Source organism: Rhizophagus irregularis, chromosome 21 (assembly GCF_026210795.1).
Source record: "Rhizophagus irregularis chromosome 21, complete sequence".
Classification (NCBI taxonomy): Eukaryota; Fungi; Glomeromycota; class Glomeromycetes; order Glomerales; family Glomeraceae; genus Rhizophagus; species Rhizophagus irregularis.
Window position 1 is genome coordinate 832,121 of NC_089449.1, and position 20,319 is coordinate 852,439.

At 25.4% G+C, this 20,319-nt stretch overlaps 6 protein-coding genes across 6 annotated transcripts; 4 read left to right on the top strand and 2 right to left on the bottom strand.

The window, feature by feature from the left end:
• Positions 1 to 260: 260 nt before the first annotated feature.
• OCT59_013613 (uncharacterized protein) lies at positions 261 to 728 on the top strand (the record flags this gene model as incomplete). Its single annotated transcript, XM_025324738.2, has 2 exons — positions 261 to 281; positions 357 to 728. The coding sequence occupies 2 exons, from the start codon at positions 261 to 263 to the stop codon at positions 726 to 728; spliced, it is 393 nt and encodes a 130-aa protein (XP_025184715.2).
• A 44-nt stretch (positions 729 to 772) lies between these two features.
• Positions 773 to 1,063, top strand: OCT59_013614 (uncharacterized protein; the record flags this gene model as incomplete). The annotated part of the gene is made up of 1 exon (XM_066141636.1): positions 773 to 1,063. The coding sequence occupies one exon, from the start codon at positions 773 to 775 to the stop codon at positions 1,061 to 1,063; it is 291 nt and encodes a 96-aa protein (XP_066001757.1).
• A 312-nt stretch (positions 1,064 to 1,375) lies between these two features.
• OCT59_013615 (uncharacterized protein) lies at positions 1,376 to 4,485 on the top strand (the record flags this gene model as incomplete). The annotated part of the gene is made up of 8 exons (XM_025330104.2): positions 1,376 to 1,430; positions 1,545 to 1,946; positions 2,051 to 2,308; positions 2,553 to 3,635; positions 3,710 to 3,788; positions 3,861 to 4,017; positions 4,082 to 4,216; positions 4,291 to 4,485. 8 exons carry the CDS (start codon positions 1,376 to 1,378, stop codon positions 4,483 to 4,485), a joined length of 2,364 nt encoding a protein of 787 aa, XP_025184714.2.
• Positions 4,486 to 7,410: 2,925 nt separating this feature from the next.
• On the bottom strand, positions 7,411 to 7,686 carry OCT59_013616 (uncharacterized protein; the record flags this gene model as incomplete). The annotated part of the gene is made up of 1 exon (XM_025314682.2): positions 7,411 to 7,686. One exon carries the CDS (start codon positions 7,684 to 7,686, stop codon positions 7,411 to 7,413), a length of 276 nt encoding a protein of 91 aa, XP_025184713.2.
• Positions 7,687 to 8,321: 635 nt separating this feature from the next.
• OCT59_013617 (uncharacterized protein) lies at positions 8,322 to 12,176 on the bottom strand (the record flags this gene model as incomplete). The annotated part of the gene is made up of 1 exon (XM_066141637.1): positions 8,322 to 12,176. Exon 1 carries the CDS (start codon positions 12,123 to 12,125, stop codon positions 8,322 to 8,324), a length of 3,804 nt encoding a protein of 1,267 aa, XP_066001758.1. The 5' UTR covers positions 12,126 to 12,176.
• A 6,207-nt stretch (positions 12,177 to 18,383) lies between these two features.
• Positions 18,384 to 20,247, top strand: OCT59_013618 (uncharacterized protein; the record flags this gene model as incomplete). Its single annotated transcript, XM_066141638.1, has 4 exons — positions 18,384 to 18,417; positions 18,488 to 18,705; positions 18,935 to 19,481; positions 19,565 to 20,247. The coding sequence occupies 4 exons, from the start codon at positions 18,384 to 18,386 to the stop codon at positions 20,245 to 20,247; spliced, it is 1,482 nt and encodes a 493-aa protein (XP_066001759.1).
• Between the last annotated feature and the right edge of the window lie 72 nt (positions 20,248 to 20,319).

Sequence of the window (20,319 nt, forward strand, 5' to 3'; positions counted from 1 at the left end):
TTCACAAATTGTATGTCTGCGGGACAAAAATTTTTTTTTCTAGAAAAATGAAGTACTTAATAAAAAAAGAAAGAGAAAGTAAAAGAATATCCAATGAAATCACATTGATCAGCGCTTAGAATTTACGCCCAAATTTTTACAAATATTTGCAACACCTAACTTTAAATCCCGTTATTGTGTTACACACATTTTGATTATAATTTTACTTAATTCTGTCGGTATAATAAAATTTTTTCTTACTTCTTTTTGTAATAAAAAATATGAAAGGAAGTTCAATTCAGGTGAATCATTATTTTTAAATATTATTAAAATTTAATTAATTGCATATTATTAAAACTAATTTTATATAATAACAGAGTGGAAATTCTTCTACCAATACTGCTTCTGGTAGCTTAGAAAATAACTTTCCTGTTTCATATAAAATGATTCTGTATGAAAATGTGTCCAACAATCGTATCCTTCTCAAATTAGAAGAGGATGGATTCATTACTCCAGACGACAAAGTAGAAGAACTTTTAAAAAATCTAACTAAACCAAGTTATTTGTATGCACTTAAATTACTTTTTGAAAATTTACAAAATGAGTTTTCGTCTCAAGTTTTAGAAAATTCATTAGAAGCTTTAGTTGATACTTCTTTTAAACATTATTCAAAAGGAAGTGTAGCTAGATTGGAATTACATTTAAGAATTTTGGTTACTGTTTTAGAATTGATATGTTTTCACCAATAGTACTTAGTAAAGAACTTCGAGATAAAGTTTATAATTCTTTAGCAATGTTTGCAGAAATTCATCGTAAAACAACTCAGGTTATCGAAATAGGACTTGATAATAATTTTAGAACAAATTTTAATCAATTCAATCAACAAAATAATGATCAAATTGCAATTAAAAAGCGTAATTATAATATTGATTTTTTATTAATCCATTTACGAGATACTCTTCATAGTTTACGTGATGATGAAACTTGGTTTCAAGAAATTATACGAAGGACTAAAGATTTTCTTAAAACTGCATTAAATATTACACCAGGAATTTTATCAATAGCAGGAGTCTCTTCCAAATGATAATTGTTCAATCTTATCACAGGACCCCGAAATATACATAAAAGGGTCAGGTCAGAGTTTGCGTATAATGAGTCAAAAAAATCATGTAGATCATTCCTTTTATGGATAATCCCAGCCAAAATAATATTTCCTAATTTAGATGATGGCTGAAATTATCGTAATTCCGGCCCTGAAAGAATGCGTATTTTGGACCACTTCTGGACCTGACCTCTACATATATATTTCGGGGTCCTCTTATCACTGCTTACTCAAATACGTCAAAGTTTAAGTTTTAAATATCCAGTAGCATCTGATTATGTAGATTAGAGAATTATGTTAATAATTCAACATAATCTTTTCGTTTGGTCTGAAAGTGAAAAGATTATAAGTAAAAAATTTGGAGAATTAGTATTAATGGAATATATTTGGAGCTTTTTGGAAAGGGAATGGGCTAATGCTGCAGACAAATCTATTTTAGATTCTTAAACAAAATTTGATGAAGTATCAAATAAAGTCGCTAAAGCTTTGAAAAATACTGGAGGTTTTATAAATGAACTTGCTGGAAATGAACCTATAGCATTACCACATACTTTGTGGTTTGGAATATTAGATCTTGCACAAAATCTTATCCAAAAATCATCTCGAATAGCAACATACGGTCTTTGTTATTATTTGGCAATTGAATCACTTAATAAAGCACCAAGCAGTTTTATTCAGTTTAAATCAATTGAATTATTATTACATTTATATAATATTGATAATGAAATGTTTTCAATGATTGAAATTGATTTTGACCAATACACGCAAAAATTAAGTGAAAATAATTTGAAAGGTTCTTTAGAAAAATTTCGAAATTTATTAACTTTTGTTAAAGAGAAATACCTTGAAGATTTAAAAATTCTAAGTAATAATAATGGAAAAGGAAAAGAAGGAAAAGGAAAACCCCCAAATCAAAATTCATATTAAAGAAAGAACAAATACAAAATTCTAACATTTTATATGTTATAGCAGATGAAATTACTTGTCCGATTAGTAATGAACCAACTGATCAATTATGTATTTTAAAATGCCAACATATGTTAGCATTAAACAATCTAAAAAAATTAAAGAAAAAAATATGTCCTAATTGTCGAGAAAAAATTGAAGATAATAATATTAGATATTTACCACAAAATTCAATTTATAAAAATTTATATACAAAATTTTCTGAATCTGAACATATTTTACCTTCAATTGAATTAGAAAATTCCGATCAATTATATAATAGTGATGATTCATATAATTCGGAAGTTGAACTCATATTAACTAAAAAAAAAAATTTATGAATTCAATTATTAAATTAAATTCAAACATATCATCCCTAATACTTTCGAGAATTACAAAAAAACAACATCCAACATATCAAAATATTATAAAAGAAATAAATGAAAAAAATTATGAAAAAGCTGGATCTTTATGCAAAGAATTTAAAAATTTTTTCCTAAAAGTTATTCTTTAAGATGTATTTTAGTGTATATTTATAGATGTCTTAACGATTACAAACAAGCACACTTGTTTTTAAAAGATGCTATTAATTTAAATTCCAAAAGACCAGTTGCTTATCTTATTCGTGGAGAAATATTTTTTAGACAAAATAAATATTGTGAAGCAAAAGAAAGTATAAAAAAATCATTAGAATATAAAGCAAAAATAAATAACTTATATATATTACTAGGAAATAGTTACTTATTACGTAATTATCATAATTATGGTGATGATTATACAGAAGCTATAGAAAATTATAATATTGCATTAAGAAATGATCCAAATAATTATTTATGTCTTAAAATTTGTGCATACAGTTATGAAAAAAAAGGAGATTATTTAAATACTTTAAATTTATTAGATAAATTATTAAATATCAATAAGGAGGATTCTTTGGTTTTATGTTATTATGGAGAAATTTTATATAATATGACACAATATAGAAAAGCTATACCATACTTTACAAAAGCTTATACTATAGATCCAGAAAACATTCATAACTTGAATAAGAGAGCTATTACATACTATATTATTCAGGAATATGATGAAGTATTATCAGATCTTGATAAAATTATACAATTAGATCCACTAAATAGTTCAGCATATTATCTTAAAAGTTTAACATATTATACAAAGAATGATAATAACAATGCTAAAGTATCATTTAAAAAGTGTGCAGAATTATATAATTCTTATAATATTTTAGCAAAGATTCAGTTATTTCATCTAGAATACTTGCTAAATAAAAATAGTTCTAAAGATTTAAACAATGTATTAACAAAAATCAACAAGTTAACAAAAATCTATCAAACTCTTAATTATTATTATGATGTTTATGAAAATGAATTATTACAATTTATTAAATGCAAAATTCATATTGAATTAAAAGAATACAGTGAAGCAAAACTAGCTTTAGATCATATACCATATTACGCATTTGAATCTAATAATTATTTTATACAGGAGCATCCAGATTTTTGGTCATATTTATATAAAGTTAATGTAATTGACAAAAATGATTTTACCAAATTTGGAATTGTTGATGAATTTAGTAAATATATGTATAAAAGTAAGAAATATTCAAATTATTTATTACCTATCTTCTAGTTAAGTTAATGATAATTAATATCTTAAACTCATTAGAACATGAAGTATATTTTGTTTCAAATCTTACAAATTTGAATAGTGAACTTTTTCAATTTCAAGAAAGTGATATAAGCAGGTAAAGTCTAGTCATAATAATACTTTAAGTCAAATTGTCAAATACAAATTAATCATAATTTTAAAATTAAAGTTTATCAGGGCTGGTAATGTCTTCTAAAAATGAAAATCTTCATTTGGTTTTGCCTATACTAAAAAATTGTCATTATTTTAATGATTATCTCATTTGTAAAATTAATGTTAAAAAAATATTATCTAAGGATTGCTTTATAAAATTTATACCTGATGACGTAAGTTAGTTAATCAAAATCTCTTATTTTATTTAATTTTAATTTAATATCAACTTAATTATAGAATTATCAAGAAGATTATATGTTAAAACATAAAGATGTATCAAAACTTGAGGGGTTAGGTTGGATAGAGTATCAGACTTGCATACATATACATAGTTATTTTCAACTTTCAATTGTAATAAATTCTATTGAAATGGTATGTTCCTATTTATTTATTCAGATTAATTTCCTTTTAGAACAAAATATAATATTATTTTTTGATTCACATAGCAAATGGAATATATTCGATTTGGATATAATGTAGACACAATAACTCGCTTTCCCAACATGAGTTTAGTGGGTTATTTGTTATCAGATTATAACAAATTTATCTCAAATGTTCCAGAAACTTTCAAAAACAAGTATTTTTCAAGAAAAGAAATGGAAAATTTATTTGATTTAAAAGACATCCTTAACAGCTTATGATTATATAATTTTTTAAATATTACCATTTTTGTTTTATTCAACATACTTTGAAAATTAAATTAAAATTGATACATGTTGGAAATTTACTTTTTACTGAGAAAATATACAAAAAATTTGTATGGTGTAGGATACTTCATAAAATGTTAGTAACTCCAGTTTATAATAAGTGATAGAATACTATGTAAAACGTTTATTTTTAACTAGAATAGTATCACAAGTTTATTAGTTAAATCTAACAGCCAATGTTTTATTATTATTTATAAATACGAAAAACATCACTAAAACAAAATGTATTGTATATTATTTTATTTGATATAATGAATTTTATTTAACAAATTATAAAAATGTATATTCTAATCTTTTCTTTTAGAAATTTAGTCTACTACAATAAAATGCTTCAACATTTAAATTCCATTGAATGTTTCAGTTTTCAATAATATCAATAATTTTATTAATATTTTATCTATTTAAATTCAATATTTTATCATTAAATCTAAAATCTAAATAAGATTTTGGAGTTCCTTTAATATCGAAAAATTTATTACATAATAATAATATATCATTTTTTTGGTACAACACCATAATTTGAATCTTCATTTTTTTTCTTCAAAAGATTCTGAAAAATTCTTACAAAACGTTTCCACTATGAAAATCGCGATGTACAGTACGTACTATCCATAATCATGTATAACTGCTACTTCTAATAATATGGAAATTGTCTAACAAATCGGTTTCTAATCAAATTGAAAATATTAGAAGGGGTGAAGATGAGAGTGATAAAGAAGAGAGAGAGAGAGAAATCACTTGTTATTATATAATTTTTATTTTATAGAGTGGAAATTCTTTTATCAATACTTCTACTGGTAATTTAGAAAAATTAGAGGAACTGTGGATAAAGTTTATCCTAGTTAGCATAAATAGAAAAGTTAATATAAATTATAGGATAGGCTAGAATTTACATTTTTGGTATTTACAAATTGTGTCTGTGGGAAAAAAAATTTTTTTTTTCTCTAGAAAATAAAGTACTTGAAAAAAAGAGAAGAAAAAAATAACTAATGAAATCACTGTTTACGACACGTTACAATAAATACTGAAATAGTAGTACACTACTAACACTAGGACCCAGAAATATATATATAAGGGTCAGCGTATTTTGAACTAAAAAAAATCATGAAAATCTTTCCTTTTTGAGATAATTTTTGATAATGCCAGTCAGAATGTTATTTCCTATTATAGTAGCCGACTGACATTATCATAATTCCGGCCCTGAAAAAATGCGTACAGCTCAGTAAAAAATTTTTTTTTATCACCTGACCCTATATATATACTTTATATACTTCTGGGTACACTCTTTGAATGAGTACAAGTTCACGTTATTGTATTACGTACATTTTTGATTATAATAAAATTTTTTCTTGCTTCTTTTTGTAATAAAAAATATAGAAGTTCAAGTCAGGTAAATTATTATTTTAAATAATATTAAAATTTAATTAATTGCATATCATTAAAACTAATTTTGTATAATAACAGAGTGGAAATTCTTCTACTAATACTGCTTCTGTAGCTTAGAAATAACGTCCTTGTTTAATATAAAACGATTTGCATATGTTTTTATAGCGTGTTTTTTTATTATAATATAAATATTTGATTGAATTTTAATTTATTTAAAAAACTATTTAGGTTTTTGTAGGAATCTCAGAACCTGATCCAAATTCCTGATGAAATACTATTTGATGAAGAATTAGTCAATTACGTTGATACTTCCATAGGATTACAGCATATCAAATCAAATATCCTTGAGTATTTATAGTTCATATGATCATTCTTATTACAAATCTCCATCAACTAAACATACAAAAGGTAATAAAAATATAATTTTACTCATCAAAATAGCAAAAGATTTCATTTATATTTATTATATCTTTTTTAGTAAACTGTGGCGGTGATGAATATAATTGGAACTTCAAACACAGTAAGTTAGAAAACAATCAAGGACATTTGAAACCAAATGATATTATTAATCTTAGCATAAAGAAATCGTATGGTAATAGTACTCCAAATGAACAAATTGAATTTTTACGGAGTTATAATATTCAATTTACTATTGGAAACGATACTTTTCAAGAAGTTGTTGTTATTCAAGAAGTTGTTATTGTCATTCATAATGAAGATTAGGAGAAGTAAGTTATTCATCATGTATTTTGTTCATATTTTATATAAATATCAAAAGTTTTTTTCTTTTTTAAGTGGTGTATTGAACTTATAAAACAAGCTTAAAATCTTAAGTAGGCCACAGACTGCACTTATGCCTATTTTAATTCTTCAAATAATTCAAATAATCATATTTAACTATTCACGAATTTAAAATAATCTAGGTGGTGTTAAATTTAACGTGTATGAATGAACATAATTTCTTGAAAAATGTTAATAAATTAAGAAAAGTTTGTAATAAAGAAGATTCCTTATAAAATAAAAGAAATAAAGGGTGGGCAAAAATTCTTTGTTATTGAAGTAAATCTATCATAACCGATCATAACCGGTCACCGATATCGGTCGGTCAAAGACTTCTGCTGACCACCGACCGGCTTGACCGAACACCTACTGACTGACCATTTGACCAACTGTTTGACCAACTGTTTAGCAATTTTGGTCGGAATGTTAATCTGTCACTCTGATGGCACAGAGCATAATGAATCACATACTAAATCAGTTAAACTTATAACATAAAATGTAGTTTTACTAAGTGAAATTAATTTGTCATCTGAAATTTTGAGTCAAATTAAAAATATACTTAATAAATAAATTACTGGCTCTATCATAAAGTCAGATTGTAAGCAACCCGGATATACATTACAATTTCTTTAGCTATCATAATAAAAAAAAATTTGGGGTAGCATGAGTAATGATTGATAAATATCAGAATTATTAATCTTCAATTGCACAATCAAGACCTTGAGTCTCTTCTTGAATTAAAATTTCAGTAAGTTTGCGACTTGTATAATATGCTTGTAAATGAGATTGTATAGCAGAGGTATTTGCTTGTTCTTGCATTAAAGCTTTGTCTGCTTCTACAAATTCTAACATATCATTTATTAATTGATTATCAAAATTAGATACTTCATAGACATAATTTCCATCCCTGTTTATTCTATAATATTCACTAATACACCTATTCCATTCAGATAAAATATTTTCAAGCATTATTACGGTTGGTCTATTAGAAGGATCTGAATCCCAACATTTTTCCATTAAATCTATATAACATTTTGGAGCATTTTTTATAATTTCAGGACGTCTCCCTTGACAAATACCTAGGCTAAGGTGATAATCATGTGCTTCACGATTAAATGGAGGGGTACCTGATATAAATTCCCACATTATTATTGAAAAACTATAAATATCACTTGCTGGTGTATAAGGTTTTTTTCTTAATATTTCAGGCGCCATATAAGGTAAAACTCCATAAATTTCATTAACAGAATCTTGTAAATCACTTATAGGTTTGCATAATCCTAAATCAATAATAAATAACTCATTGTAATCATCTGACATTAAAATGTTACCATCATGAAAATCACCATGAGTTAAATTTGATTCATGAATTACTTTAAGTCCTAGTATAATTTTTTTCAATAATTGTAACTTGTGTTGCCACTTAAATTTAATTATATCAGATAAACATTTTCTCAAACTTCCTTTTTTTGCATAACTCATTATAATTATATAATTTAAATTATTTGGATCTTGGGTAAATCCAAAGAATTGGATAAATTTTGAAAATGATTTTTTCTGACAATTATAATAATATTTCCACTATATAAATTATAAAAAAAATGTTAAACATTTGCATAAAAAAATAAAATTGCTACTAAATATAAATAATATACCTCATCCAGAAATTTACTATCTAAGTTTGATGAACTATTAAGTGTTTTAAGAATAACCTCATAACCTGCTTGAAAATTACATCTATTCCATTGTTGTTTGTTAAAGCTCCAATTATAAATAGGTCCATCTAACCAGATAGCTTTATGAATTTCACTAAATCCTCCTTTATCATAATAATTGATTTCTGACAATTTATTATAAGGTATCCACTCTAAAAATTCATAACTATTTTTAGCATTTAATTGTGCCTCTTGAATAAATTTATCAACAAATTCATTTTTACTAGTCCATTTAGAAAAATCTTGTTGAAATCGTTTAGTATTACATTGCTGGCACCACTTGTAATCAATGTATGGTTGCTTGCATTCATTACATTCTAATCTAACTTCATTTTCTGCTGCTTTTTGATACCAATAAAATGCTTTCTCTAAATTCTTTTCTGTTCCTTCTCCATTTTCATAACATGTGAATAAATTAATCATTGCATCTTTATTATCATTTTTTGCTGCTTTTTGATACCATTGAAAAGCTTTTTCTAAATTCTTTTCTATTCCTTCTCCATTATAATACAAATTGGCTAAATCATTCATTGCAATTTCTTCACCATTTACTGCTGCTTTTTGATACCAATGAAAAGCTTTTTCTAAATTTTTTTCTGTTCCTTCTCCATTATAATACCCATTTGCTAAATTAAACATTGCACTAGTATAACCATTTTCTGCTGCTTTTTGATACCATTGAAAAGCTTTTTCTAAATTCTTTTCTGTTCCTTCTCCATTATAATACCCATTGGCTAAATTAAACATTGAACTAATATAACCATTTTCTGCAGCTTTTTGATACCAATAAAAGGCTTTTTCTAAATTCTTTTCTGTTCCTTCTCCATTATAATACCTATTAGCTAAATTAAACATTGCACCTGTATAACCATTTTCTGCCGCTTTGTGATACAAATGAAAGGCTTTTTCTAAATTCTTTTCTGTTCCTTCTCCATTTTTATAATGTATGGCTAAATTAAACATTGCACCAGTATGACCATTTTCTGCTGCTTTTTGATGCCAATAAAAAGCTTTTTCTAATTTTTTTTCTATTCCTTCTCCATTTTTATAATGTATGGCTAAATTAAACATTGCATCAGTATGACCATTTTCTGCTGCTTCTTGATACCAAAAAAAAGCTTCTTTTAAATTCTTTTCTGTTCCTTCTCCATTATGATACCTATTGGCTAAATTAAACATTGCATCAGTATAACCATTTTCTGCTACTTTTTGATACAAACGAAAAGCTTTTTCTAAATTCCTTTCTGTTCCCTCTCCATTTTCATAATATACGGCTAAATTAAACATTGCACCAGTATGACCATTTTCGGCTGCTTCTTGATACCAATAAAAAGCTTTTTCTAAATTCTTTTCTGTTTCTTCTCCATTATGATACCTATTGGCTAAATTAAACATTGCATCAGTATGACCATCTTCTGCTGCTTTTTGATACCAATAAAAGGCTTCTTCTAAATTCTTTTCTGTTCCTTCTCCATTTTCATAATGTATGGCTAAATTAAACATTGCACCAGCATGACCATTTTCTGCTGCTTCTTGATACCAATAAAAAGCTTTTTCTAAATACTTTTCTGTTCCCTCTCCATTTTCATAATGTATGGCTAAATTAAACATTGCGCCAGTATGATCACTTTTTGCTGCCTCTTGATACCAATAAAAAGCTTTTTCTAAATTCTTTTCTGTTCCCTCTCCATTTTCATAATGTATGGCTAAATTAAACATTGCACCAGTATGACCATTTTTTGCTGCTTCTTGATACCAATAAAAAGCTTTTTCTAAATTCTTTTCTGTGCCTTCTCCATTATAATACTTATTGGCTAAATTATTCATTGCAATTTCTTCACCATTTTCTGCTGCCTTTTGATACCAATAAAAAGCCTTTTCTAAATTTTTTTCTGTTACTTCTCCATTTTCATAATGTATAGCTAAATTATTCATTGCACCAGTATGACCATTTTCTGCTACTTTTTGATACCAATGAAAGGCCTTTTTTAAATTCTTTTCTATTCCTTTTCCATTATAATACCCATAGGCTAAATTAAACATTGCATTTACTTCACCATTTTCTGCTGCTTTTTGATACCAATAAAAGGCTTTTTCTAAATTCTTTTCAGTTTCTTCTCCATTTTCATAACGTATGGCTAAATTGAACATTGCACCAGTATGACCATTTTCTGCTGCTTCTTGATACCAATAAAATGCTTTTTCTAAATTCTTTTCTGTTCCTTCTCCATTAATATACCCATTGGCTAAATTATTCATTGCAATTTCTTCACCATTTTCTGCAGCTTTTTGATACCAATGAAAGGCTTTTTCGAAATTTTTTTCTGTTTCTACTCCATTTTCATAATGCATAGCTAAATTATTCATTGCACCAGTATGACCATTTTCTGCTACTTTTTGATACCAATGAAAAGCTTTTTCTAAATTCTTTTCTGTTCCCTTTCCGTTATAATACCCATAGGCTAAATTAAACATTGCATTTTCTTCACCATTTTCTGCTGCTTTTTGATACCAATAAAAAGCTTTTTCTAAATTCTTTTCTATTCCTTCTCCATTATAATACAAATCGGCTAAATTATTCATTGCAATTTCTTCACCATTTACTGCTGCTTTTTGATACCAATGAAAAGCTTTTTCTAAATTTTTTTCTGTTCCTTCTCCATTATAATACCCATTGGCTAAATTAAACATTGCACCAGTATGACCATTTTCTGCTGCTTTTTGATACAAATGAAAAGCTTTTTTTAAACTCTTTTCTATTCCTTTTCCATTATAATACCCATAGGCTAAATTAAACATTGCATTTTCTTCACCATTTTCTACTGCTTTTTGAAACCAATGAAAGGCTTTTTCTAAATTCTTTTTTGTTCCTTCTCCATTTTCATAATTTATAGCTAAATTATTCATTGCACCAGTATGACCATTTTCTGCTGCTTTTTGATACCAATGAAAAGCCTTTTCTAAATTCTTTTCTATTCCTTCTCCATTATAATACCCATTGGCTAAATTAAACATTGCATTTTCTTCACCATTTACTGCTGCTTTTTGGTACCAATGAAAAGCTTTTTTTAAATTTTTCTCTGTTCCTTCTCCATTATAATATCTATTGGCTAAATTATTCATTGCACCAGTATAATCATTTTCTGCTGCTTTTTGATACCAATGAAAGGCTTTTTCTAAATTCTTTTCTGTTCCTTCTCCGTTAAAATACCCATTTGCTAAATTAAACATTGCACCAGAATAACCATTTTCTGCTGCCTTTTGATACCAATAAAAAGCCTTTTCTAAATTCTTTTCCGTTCCTTCCCCATTTTCATAATGTATAGCTAATTTAAACATTGCACCGGTATGACCATTTTCTGCCGCTTTTTGATACCAATGAAAAGCTTTATCTAAATTTTTTTCTGTTCCTTCTCCAATATAATACCCATTGATTAAATTAAACATTGCACCAGTATGACCATTTTCTGACGCTTCTTTATACCAATGAAGGACTATTTCTATATCCTTTTCTGTTTCTTCTCCATTATAATACATATTGGCCAAATAAAACATTGCTTCTTCATCATCATTTTCTGCTAGTTTTTCTAAAGAGTTAATACAACTTTTACACCATAATTCCTTAGTAAAAGGTTTATTGCAATATAAACAATTTTTACTGCTTACTGTATTAGTTGTATCAGTAGTTTTCATTTGGTTATTTAAAAATTTATTTACTGGAAAAAAAATTATTTTCTCTTAAATGTTTTTTTACTGTGCATGTTATGAATTAGGAATGTTTTAACCAAAAAAAGTTTCAATAGAAAAAAAAAAAAATTTTTTCGGGCTATCTTTTTTCCGATGCACTGATCTGCATTATGTATGTCAATAATTAGGTAGTCTATTTTTAATTCCGAATTACAGATCATCACTATTGTTACCGAAATTAAATCATTTGTTTGGTTGATTACTAATTTTAATTATATAATTAATATTCTTTTTTTGTTAGATCATCGGTCCTGAGTAGCTATTTTTTTTTATAGACTGAACCCATTTTTTTTTGATAACCTTTAATTATTTTTTTTAAATATATAGTTTATTATTTTTTTCTTTTTTTTGTAATTATTTTTTTTGTTGCAACTTTTTTTGTAGTTTTTTTTTACATAAATTTTTTTATTATAACTGATAATGATTTATTTTTAAAATTATTTTTTTTTAATTATAACCTTTTGAAACCATTTAAAAATATGAATAAATAATGTAATTCTTTTTTGAATTTTTTTTTTAAAAAATAAATTATTATTATTATGTAAATTTAAAAAATAAAACAAACAAATTTTATGGTAAATCATCTATAAAATCTTTCGTAGATCACTAGGTCTGGGTTGAGATCAACCAGATTAGCATGTACAAATTAATTTTGAATTGCTGATCCACAGTTAAGACTTAACGACTTAACGTTAAGACCTGCTTGATCGGCAAGTCATGTTGTACATTGTAGGGCCGGGGTCTGATGACCTTACGACCTTACGACCCTTACGTGAATATTCTTTTATTAAAAAAATAATTAATAAAATATGATTAAAATAAATGAAATAACAAAATAAAAATATAATTCATCTATTCATCTAATAAAAATAAATGTTTTTCATGAAATTCATCAAATAAAAAAAAGTAATTTTCATGAAATTCATCGAATAAAATAAATAATTATTAATAAAATGCGATAATTTTCCCTTCCGTGTTCATAAAATAAAAGTTATTTCCATGAAAATTCACCAAAAACCCACTTTCATAAAATATTTCTCTAATAAAAATTCATGAATATTCACGAATTCACCTACCAAAATATAAAAATAAAATGGAATCTTAATAATAAATTAACCACCGTTTTCTATAATAGCGCCCATTATGGTAACTCTTGCTAATTATTAATATTTTCCGCAAACTTAAAAAAAAATATACTAATTAAAACTTCGGACTTATATATCTTTTTCTGGATACACTTCTAACTTTTGATAAACATAATTCATACGTAATTCTTAAATAATAATCATTCTCAAATTTTGATCTTCATTAAATAACCAATAAAATTATTAATAATCATTTCCCTAAAATTATACACTTCATTAAAATATCCAATAAAATTAATTATCACTCAAAATTATAAAATCATTAAGAGAATTAAAATAGAACTATGTAACACGAAACGTTACATATATGTCATTTTATACTCTTGACCCAGGAGATTTGTAACACTTAATATTTCTCATATTTTTATATACTTCTAATAAAGATTTTTACTTCAAATCACCGGGGGTAATCATCACCGTTGGCCAGAATCATCAATTTTTACCGGCACTATATTTTTTTAATGCTGGTCGATCATCATAATTTCAGTTACCGGTGATCATCACCCCGGTGATAGTTAGAAAAATTCTTTAATAAATATAATACTGCGCCTTCATACTTAATAAATTCACTAGGCATTTTCTGGCATTACAACATCTAATCCAATTCCGATTAAAAAAATTTAATCGTTATTTTTCCTCTTTCTTTCTTTTTTTTTGTTTTTCTTTTCCCAATTTTTTTTTCTTTTTCTTTCGAATTTATTTTTATTTTTCTTTCCTTTTCCTTTTCGGTTTCTTTTTTCAACCCGATTTTTCTCTTTGTCCCTCCCCACACGTTTTTATTTTTTTGGATTTTTTTTTATTTTTTTTTCCGATTGACTTTTTTTCCAATCCGAAAATTTTTCCCCCTTTTCCTTTTTCGGTTGACTTTTTTTTCAAACCGAATTTTTTTTCACGGATACATTCTTTCACCATTTAAGTTTGGGTTGATGCTGCGCCGCTGCGGCAATTGCCATTTTTCCTGATTCTTATTATTAATAATAATAATATTTTTTAGGCTGTATCAAGCACAATAATAGATTAACATATATTTTTGTAACAACAATAGATCATTATAATTAATATTTATGGGAAATTGTTTTTTTTTCATGTCAATAGATCGTTATAATTAGTTTTTCTGGGAAATTTTTTTTTTCATATTAGTGAGATATTTTTTACTATAACAATAGATTGGCTATAATGAATTTCTTTGAGATACAGTAACAATATATATGTATTTTTTTTCAACAGAGGATGTAATTTTTTTTCTATAATGGAATTTTTTTAAGATAAAAAAGAAAGATTTTTTTATAACATTGTAACAATAAATTACTATACAAAATTGTCTTTGTGATGAATTTGTAAATACATAAATAAATCATAAATTTCACAGTACTGTGACATTTATTTCGTGTGATAAATAAAATTTGCATTTAATAGTAATATTTCATATACTGTATAACACTCGCATTGTTATTTGTATAATCATATAAATTGTGTAATTTATTACATTAATTTCCTACTAATGCCATCATAATAATAGTAAAAAACTAGACCTATTCACACTGCATGGAAAATAAAATATAAGTGTTTATTATTACTCTCTTACTTGATGGGCAAGTATCATCCCCGCAACGCGACGGGTCACGCCTAGTAAAATATTAAAAATAAACAAAGTTTAATTTTTAAAAAATTTAAGAAGCATCTTTATCAAAACTTTCTCCAATAAAATTGGTTATAAGTTGAATATTGCATAAATTAAACTTAAATTATAATTGAATTATTTCGCTTTGGGATTTTCAAAAATGTAATAGCTACATACTTACCACATTCAATAGTAATTTTCCCTGTTCTCAGAATTTGGCGATAAATGATTGGTTACTATAAATTAAAAAATCTTGTTATACTCACAAATACACATAATATTAAAAAATTTTACAGGACATTATCTTAAAGCCATTAACTCTAGATGTAAGGAATATTAGGAAGTAAAATAAAGATATCATAGGCTTAAAAAAATTAATAAAGGTTAAATGTATAAATACTTCCTTGAAAAATAGACTGAATGTTATTTCTTACAATTTGATACGTAAACAATCATGATAAAAAAATATTGCCTAAATATAATAATTAGCCCATGACTCGCCGTCGTGACGATGTAACAAACAGTATGAAGCGATTGAAGCGTCATACTGATCAAAAATCTCGGGTAGTTGTCCTGGATGCTACAACAGTAACCTATTATGATGAATATCGTTATTTATTTTCTATTTTAAAAAGTTTTATTTAAAAAAATTTTGGATAAAAAATTTTTTTTTGTTTTAATAGTTTGTGTTTGTGGTACAATACAATTTAGCTACTATTATAATTATTTATCATCTAATTTAAAAATTTAAAGATACCAATAACTGAACAAAATATTAAATGATTTTTAACGGCTATTTGTAAGTTTTCTAGATTTGACCAAAAAACAGTCGATCACATGACTTTAAATCAAGCCAATAAAATTTATAAAATATTTTGACTCAATCTAAATATTTTAAAACCTCAAATAACTTTTTTTCCGTAGTAAGCAATTAAAATTTAGCTGGCTATTTAAGCTAAATTAATTTATTATAAAAATGTAGAATATCAAAAAAATTATCATAATGAAAAAATCATACGTAGAATGTTGAAATCAATGTTAACAATTTTACTCTACAACCAAGGATTAAAAATATATCCAATTAATCTATGATCAAAAATTTTTTGATACTCTTTAATGCAATCTATTAAACAACAAATTTTTATTATAAGGAACTTCTGGTTCTCTCTCGAAATTTTACATTCTTTATTTATTTTTGGTTATAAAATTATACAATTACATAAGGACCAGAAATATATATATGGGGTCAGGTGATGAAAAAATTTTTTTACTATGAGCTGTACGCATTTTTTCAGGGCCGGAATTATGATAATGTCAGTCGGTTACTATAATAGGAAATAAATTCTGACTGGCATTATCAAAAATTATCTAAAAAAGGAAAGATTTTCATGATTTTTTTAGTTCAAAATACGCAAACTCAAACCTGACTCTTTTATATATATTTCTGGGTCCTATTACATAAATTGAATAATATTGGTTAATATTCGCTATTATTTTCTCTAGAGTTATAGTGCTACTGCTAAGTTTTCTAGTTTAAAATAAAACATTTAATTTACTACTGAAATGACAATCATTCCGCCTGCAAATTTTTGCCAACAGAATTATCAACTAAATGACCTTGCTGAAATTTAAATTGTTTTCACTTTTTTTTTATATTTTAATGCAATTACTACTACAGTATGTATATCATCAAAATATTTTTTTATTTTTTTATTACCACATTATAAAATATTTTTTAAATGTAATTTATATTTTATGAAGGTAATATAATAATAATTCACTTAAATTAGTACGAGACGCGTCAAAGGGAAATTTTGTTGCAGTCACGCGTTTAAACTGGTATTATACTTTATGTAATTTGTTTTGAAATTAAATGGGATTTGGGCTTTATCTGAATTTTTAATCCCAATTTAAAGATTATCTATCTTTCAGGTTCAATTTTCTGACCTTCCTTTAAAACCAAAATTTCTTAAAAAAAGCTGTATAAAATCTGTCTAGGTAATAATTTTTCCAATTGATATACATAAAAGTTTCGTTCAAATTTTAAGAGACATTTTTTGTACTATTTACATTAAAAAGGAATTTATTTTTGAAAATGATATCACTATTTTAAATGATTTAACCTATTTAACTCTTTTTGGAATGTTTATTTTAAAGGATAGCTTTTTTTTAAAAAAAAAACGGATATTTAACATTAATTTTTACTAAATAAAAGGAAAATTAAAAGGGTAACATAATATATAAGATTATGTTCATCGGGGAAATGGAACACCGAAGGTCTAATAAAATAATTCCCTGAAACTTGAGAACTTACCCAAATTATTTAAAATTATTTACCCAAATTAATTGCCAATTATTTGTCCAATTATTCTTTTTAAAAAATGGAAATGGGAATTGTAAAATAAAAAAAAGTTTATTATAATGTATTTAAACCTTACAGTAGAGGATGTTATTTTACGAATAAAATCAATAAAATAGAAATAGGTAATTATTCATGTGAGACTTGGAAAATTCCTCTTTTAAAATGATTAGGCATCAAATAATAGTAATTAATAAATATTTGTACATTTAATAGAATTAAGTATTATAATTTATAAATAATTTTAAACATTGTGTTATGAATAAACCCAAAATTTTTACATATTCTAACAAGTTATAATCTGATGATGTTTTACATTGTTTAATAAAAAAATATTTATCGAAACTAGTCACGAATAAGAACGTCATCCTTTAAAACAAAGTTTTGAGTTTTTCTGTAGTTTATTAGTCACTTTCCTTCCTTTTCTTTTTATTTAAGAATATTATTGTTGGTGAAACTTGATTAACACTTACTGGCTTAGTTGTTAAACTCTTCTAATAATAATATAATAGTAATAAAAAATTTAATCGGGCTTAAACATAAATTTTAATACCAGTTTAAACGCGTGACTGCAACAAAATTTCTCTTTGACGCGTCTCACGTCTCAGGTGAAATTATTGTTATTTTCGGTAAATTAGTAAAAAATTAAGCATAGTTTATGATTAGAATCTGATAATCTTTGATCTTACTCTGTCAATTGTATACAATGACATGGTCAGACATTATACATTATTTGTAACACTTACATTTATCATGCATCAATATGACAAATGGGTCAGACTGATAAAAGTTGAGTCATTTGCTAAACAACATGAATTAATATCCTTTAATATTATGTCTAATAATGATTTAGATTTTGTTGGTCTTTGTCAATATGTCAATATGATAAAGAATATAAATATAATGTATCAAATTTTTTACACTTTGATATTTTAATGTGTCAGTCCAAGTCATAATATCTACAATAGATTTTTTTTTTATTTATACCCTCCTCATAGATTTGTTGTCAAATTAATAGATTTTAAATTTATTATCTATTAATTTATTTAGCAAAGCAAAGATTCTTGAAATTAATAAATATGAATACATACAAAAACTATCCTGGCAAAAGTGGTAAGTCTTATTATGAATTTGTATTTGATTTGCAATATTATCAACTAATCAAATCTTTCAATCTTTCTAGCCATTATTTCTTATTTAACAGAAAATAACAATAAAACAACAAATAACAATAAAACAACAAAATCATATTGGGGATTCTTAAACAGTTATCGTGATACTATTATTATTTCAACTATTTCAACTACTTCAATTTCATTAAAAAAGTGGATTAATCTTGATAATCATTGGGCTGGCTGTTTTTTGCATGAAGGAAAAGATATTCCTGGTTTAAAAGATAAGGTGTGTTTTTTTTTTATTTTGCAAAGTAGGGTAACCCCTAAGCGATCCAATGGCTTGTTCTTAGGGGAATTACTGGGTTCGACAACCTTGGTTTCAAGTTTCTCAATTCAGGTGTCCTACTTTGTTGTTGATATAAGTCTGCTAATTCTGGAGGAGGAATTGGCTATGTACCTTCTTTTATCCTAAATAAAATTTTAGCACACTATTAACAACCTCTTTGTTATAACAGGTAAACACAGAACGGTCACGTTATGCAAAAACATTAAAATTATTTTGGCAAGAAATTATCAAGGAATTTAAAGAAAAAGAAAATATAGTGCTTGCTGATTCATCTCATTCACAAAAAAACATTGAAATTCCTGCTAATTCAATTCCTATTAATTCAATTCCTATTAAAAATTTTCACAAAAACATTAATATTAATGATTTCTGTCATGATATTCTTCAAGAACTTGATAATAAGTCTAATATTCATCCATTCTATAAATATGATGAACATGAAATTTCAAAAATCATTAAAAATCCAATGGATTTATTTACCATAAATTCAAAATTAGAAAATAATCAATATACTAGTACAGAAGAATTTGAAAATGATATTCGTCTTATATTTCGTAACTGTTATACATATAATAAATTAGGAAGTGAAATGTATACTTTGGGTGAAGCATTGGAATCAGCTTTTAATAAGATATGGATTGAAAAAATAATTTTTCAAGTCAATAAAAAAGAAAAATTAAAAAGAGCACGAGATAATGATACTGATTTATCTTCTGGTAAACTATAATATTTTCTTTACTTTTCCTGTATTTATAGTATATTATTTATTAACTCTTTATAATTATTTATTATTTATTAGAACTTGTAATAAAACAAATTCGAATTTTGGAACAAAATAAAGATAATTTGGTATATAGACAAGTTGTGAATGATGCCCTTCTTATTGCTTCAGCATATGAAAATCTTATTGCAGATAATATTGTACCTTTTATTGAAATTTTAAAAACATTTTTGTCAACAAGATCACAAATATCACTATCTTCTGCAAATGAGCCTGTTCTTCAGGCAATTGTTGAAAATCTTTTGCCATCAAAATATTATATTCCTGAATTATCATTAGTAATGGATGGTACAAAATCAAAAGGATTTGGTCGATTTGGATATTCAGATATTTTCATTTTAAAAGGAATAGGAAATAATAATATTAGTTTAGAATTAAAATACATTTCATTAGTTGGGTTAATAAAAAATCAAAAAAAGAGGTTTAATACAAATGATTTGGAAAATTTAGATAAAATTATTGAAAAAGAAGATGAAAAAGTTTTACTAAAAAGATCATATACATATTGGTCAAAAGAACATAATGAAACTAAACAAATAACCTTAGAAGAGATATTAAATAATGGAGTTAATCAATTAAAATCATATATGAATATTATTTTAAAAGGGAAATCAATTGATTATTATAGTTCAGGAATATTTGATAAAAGAATTAAAATAACTGAATCAAATCCTAATAAATTAAAAGGATTATATTGGTAATTGGTTTTCGACGTATCTTATGGAGATCTGTAGAGGAAATGGTATCTGATTATTCATATGAAAAAATTTAAA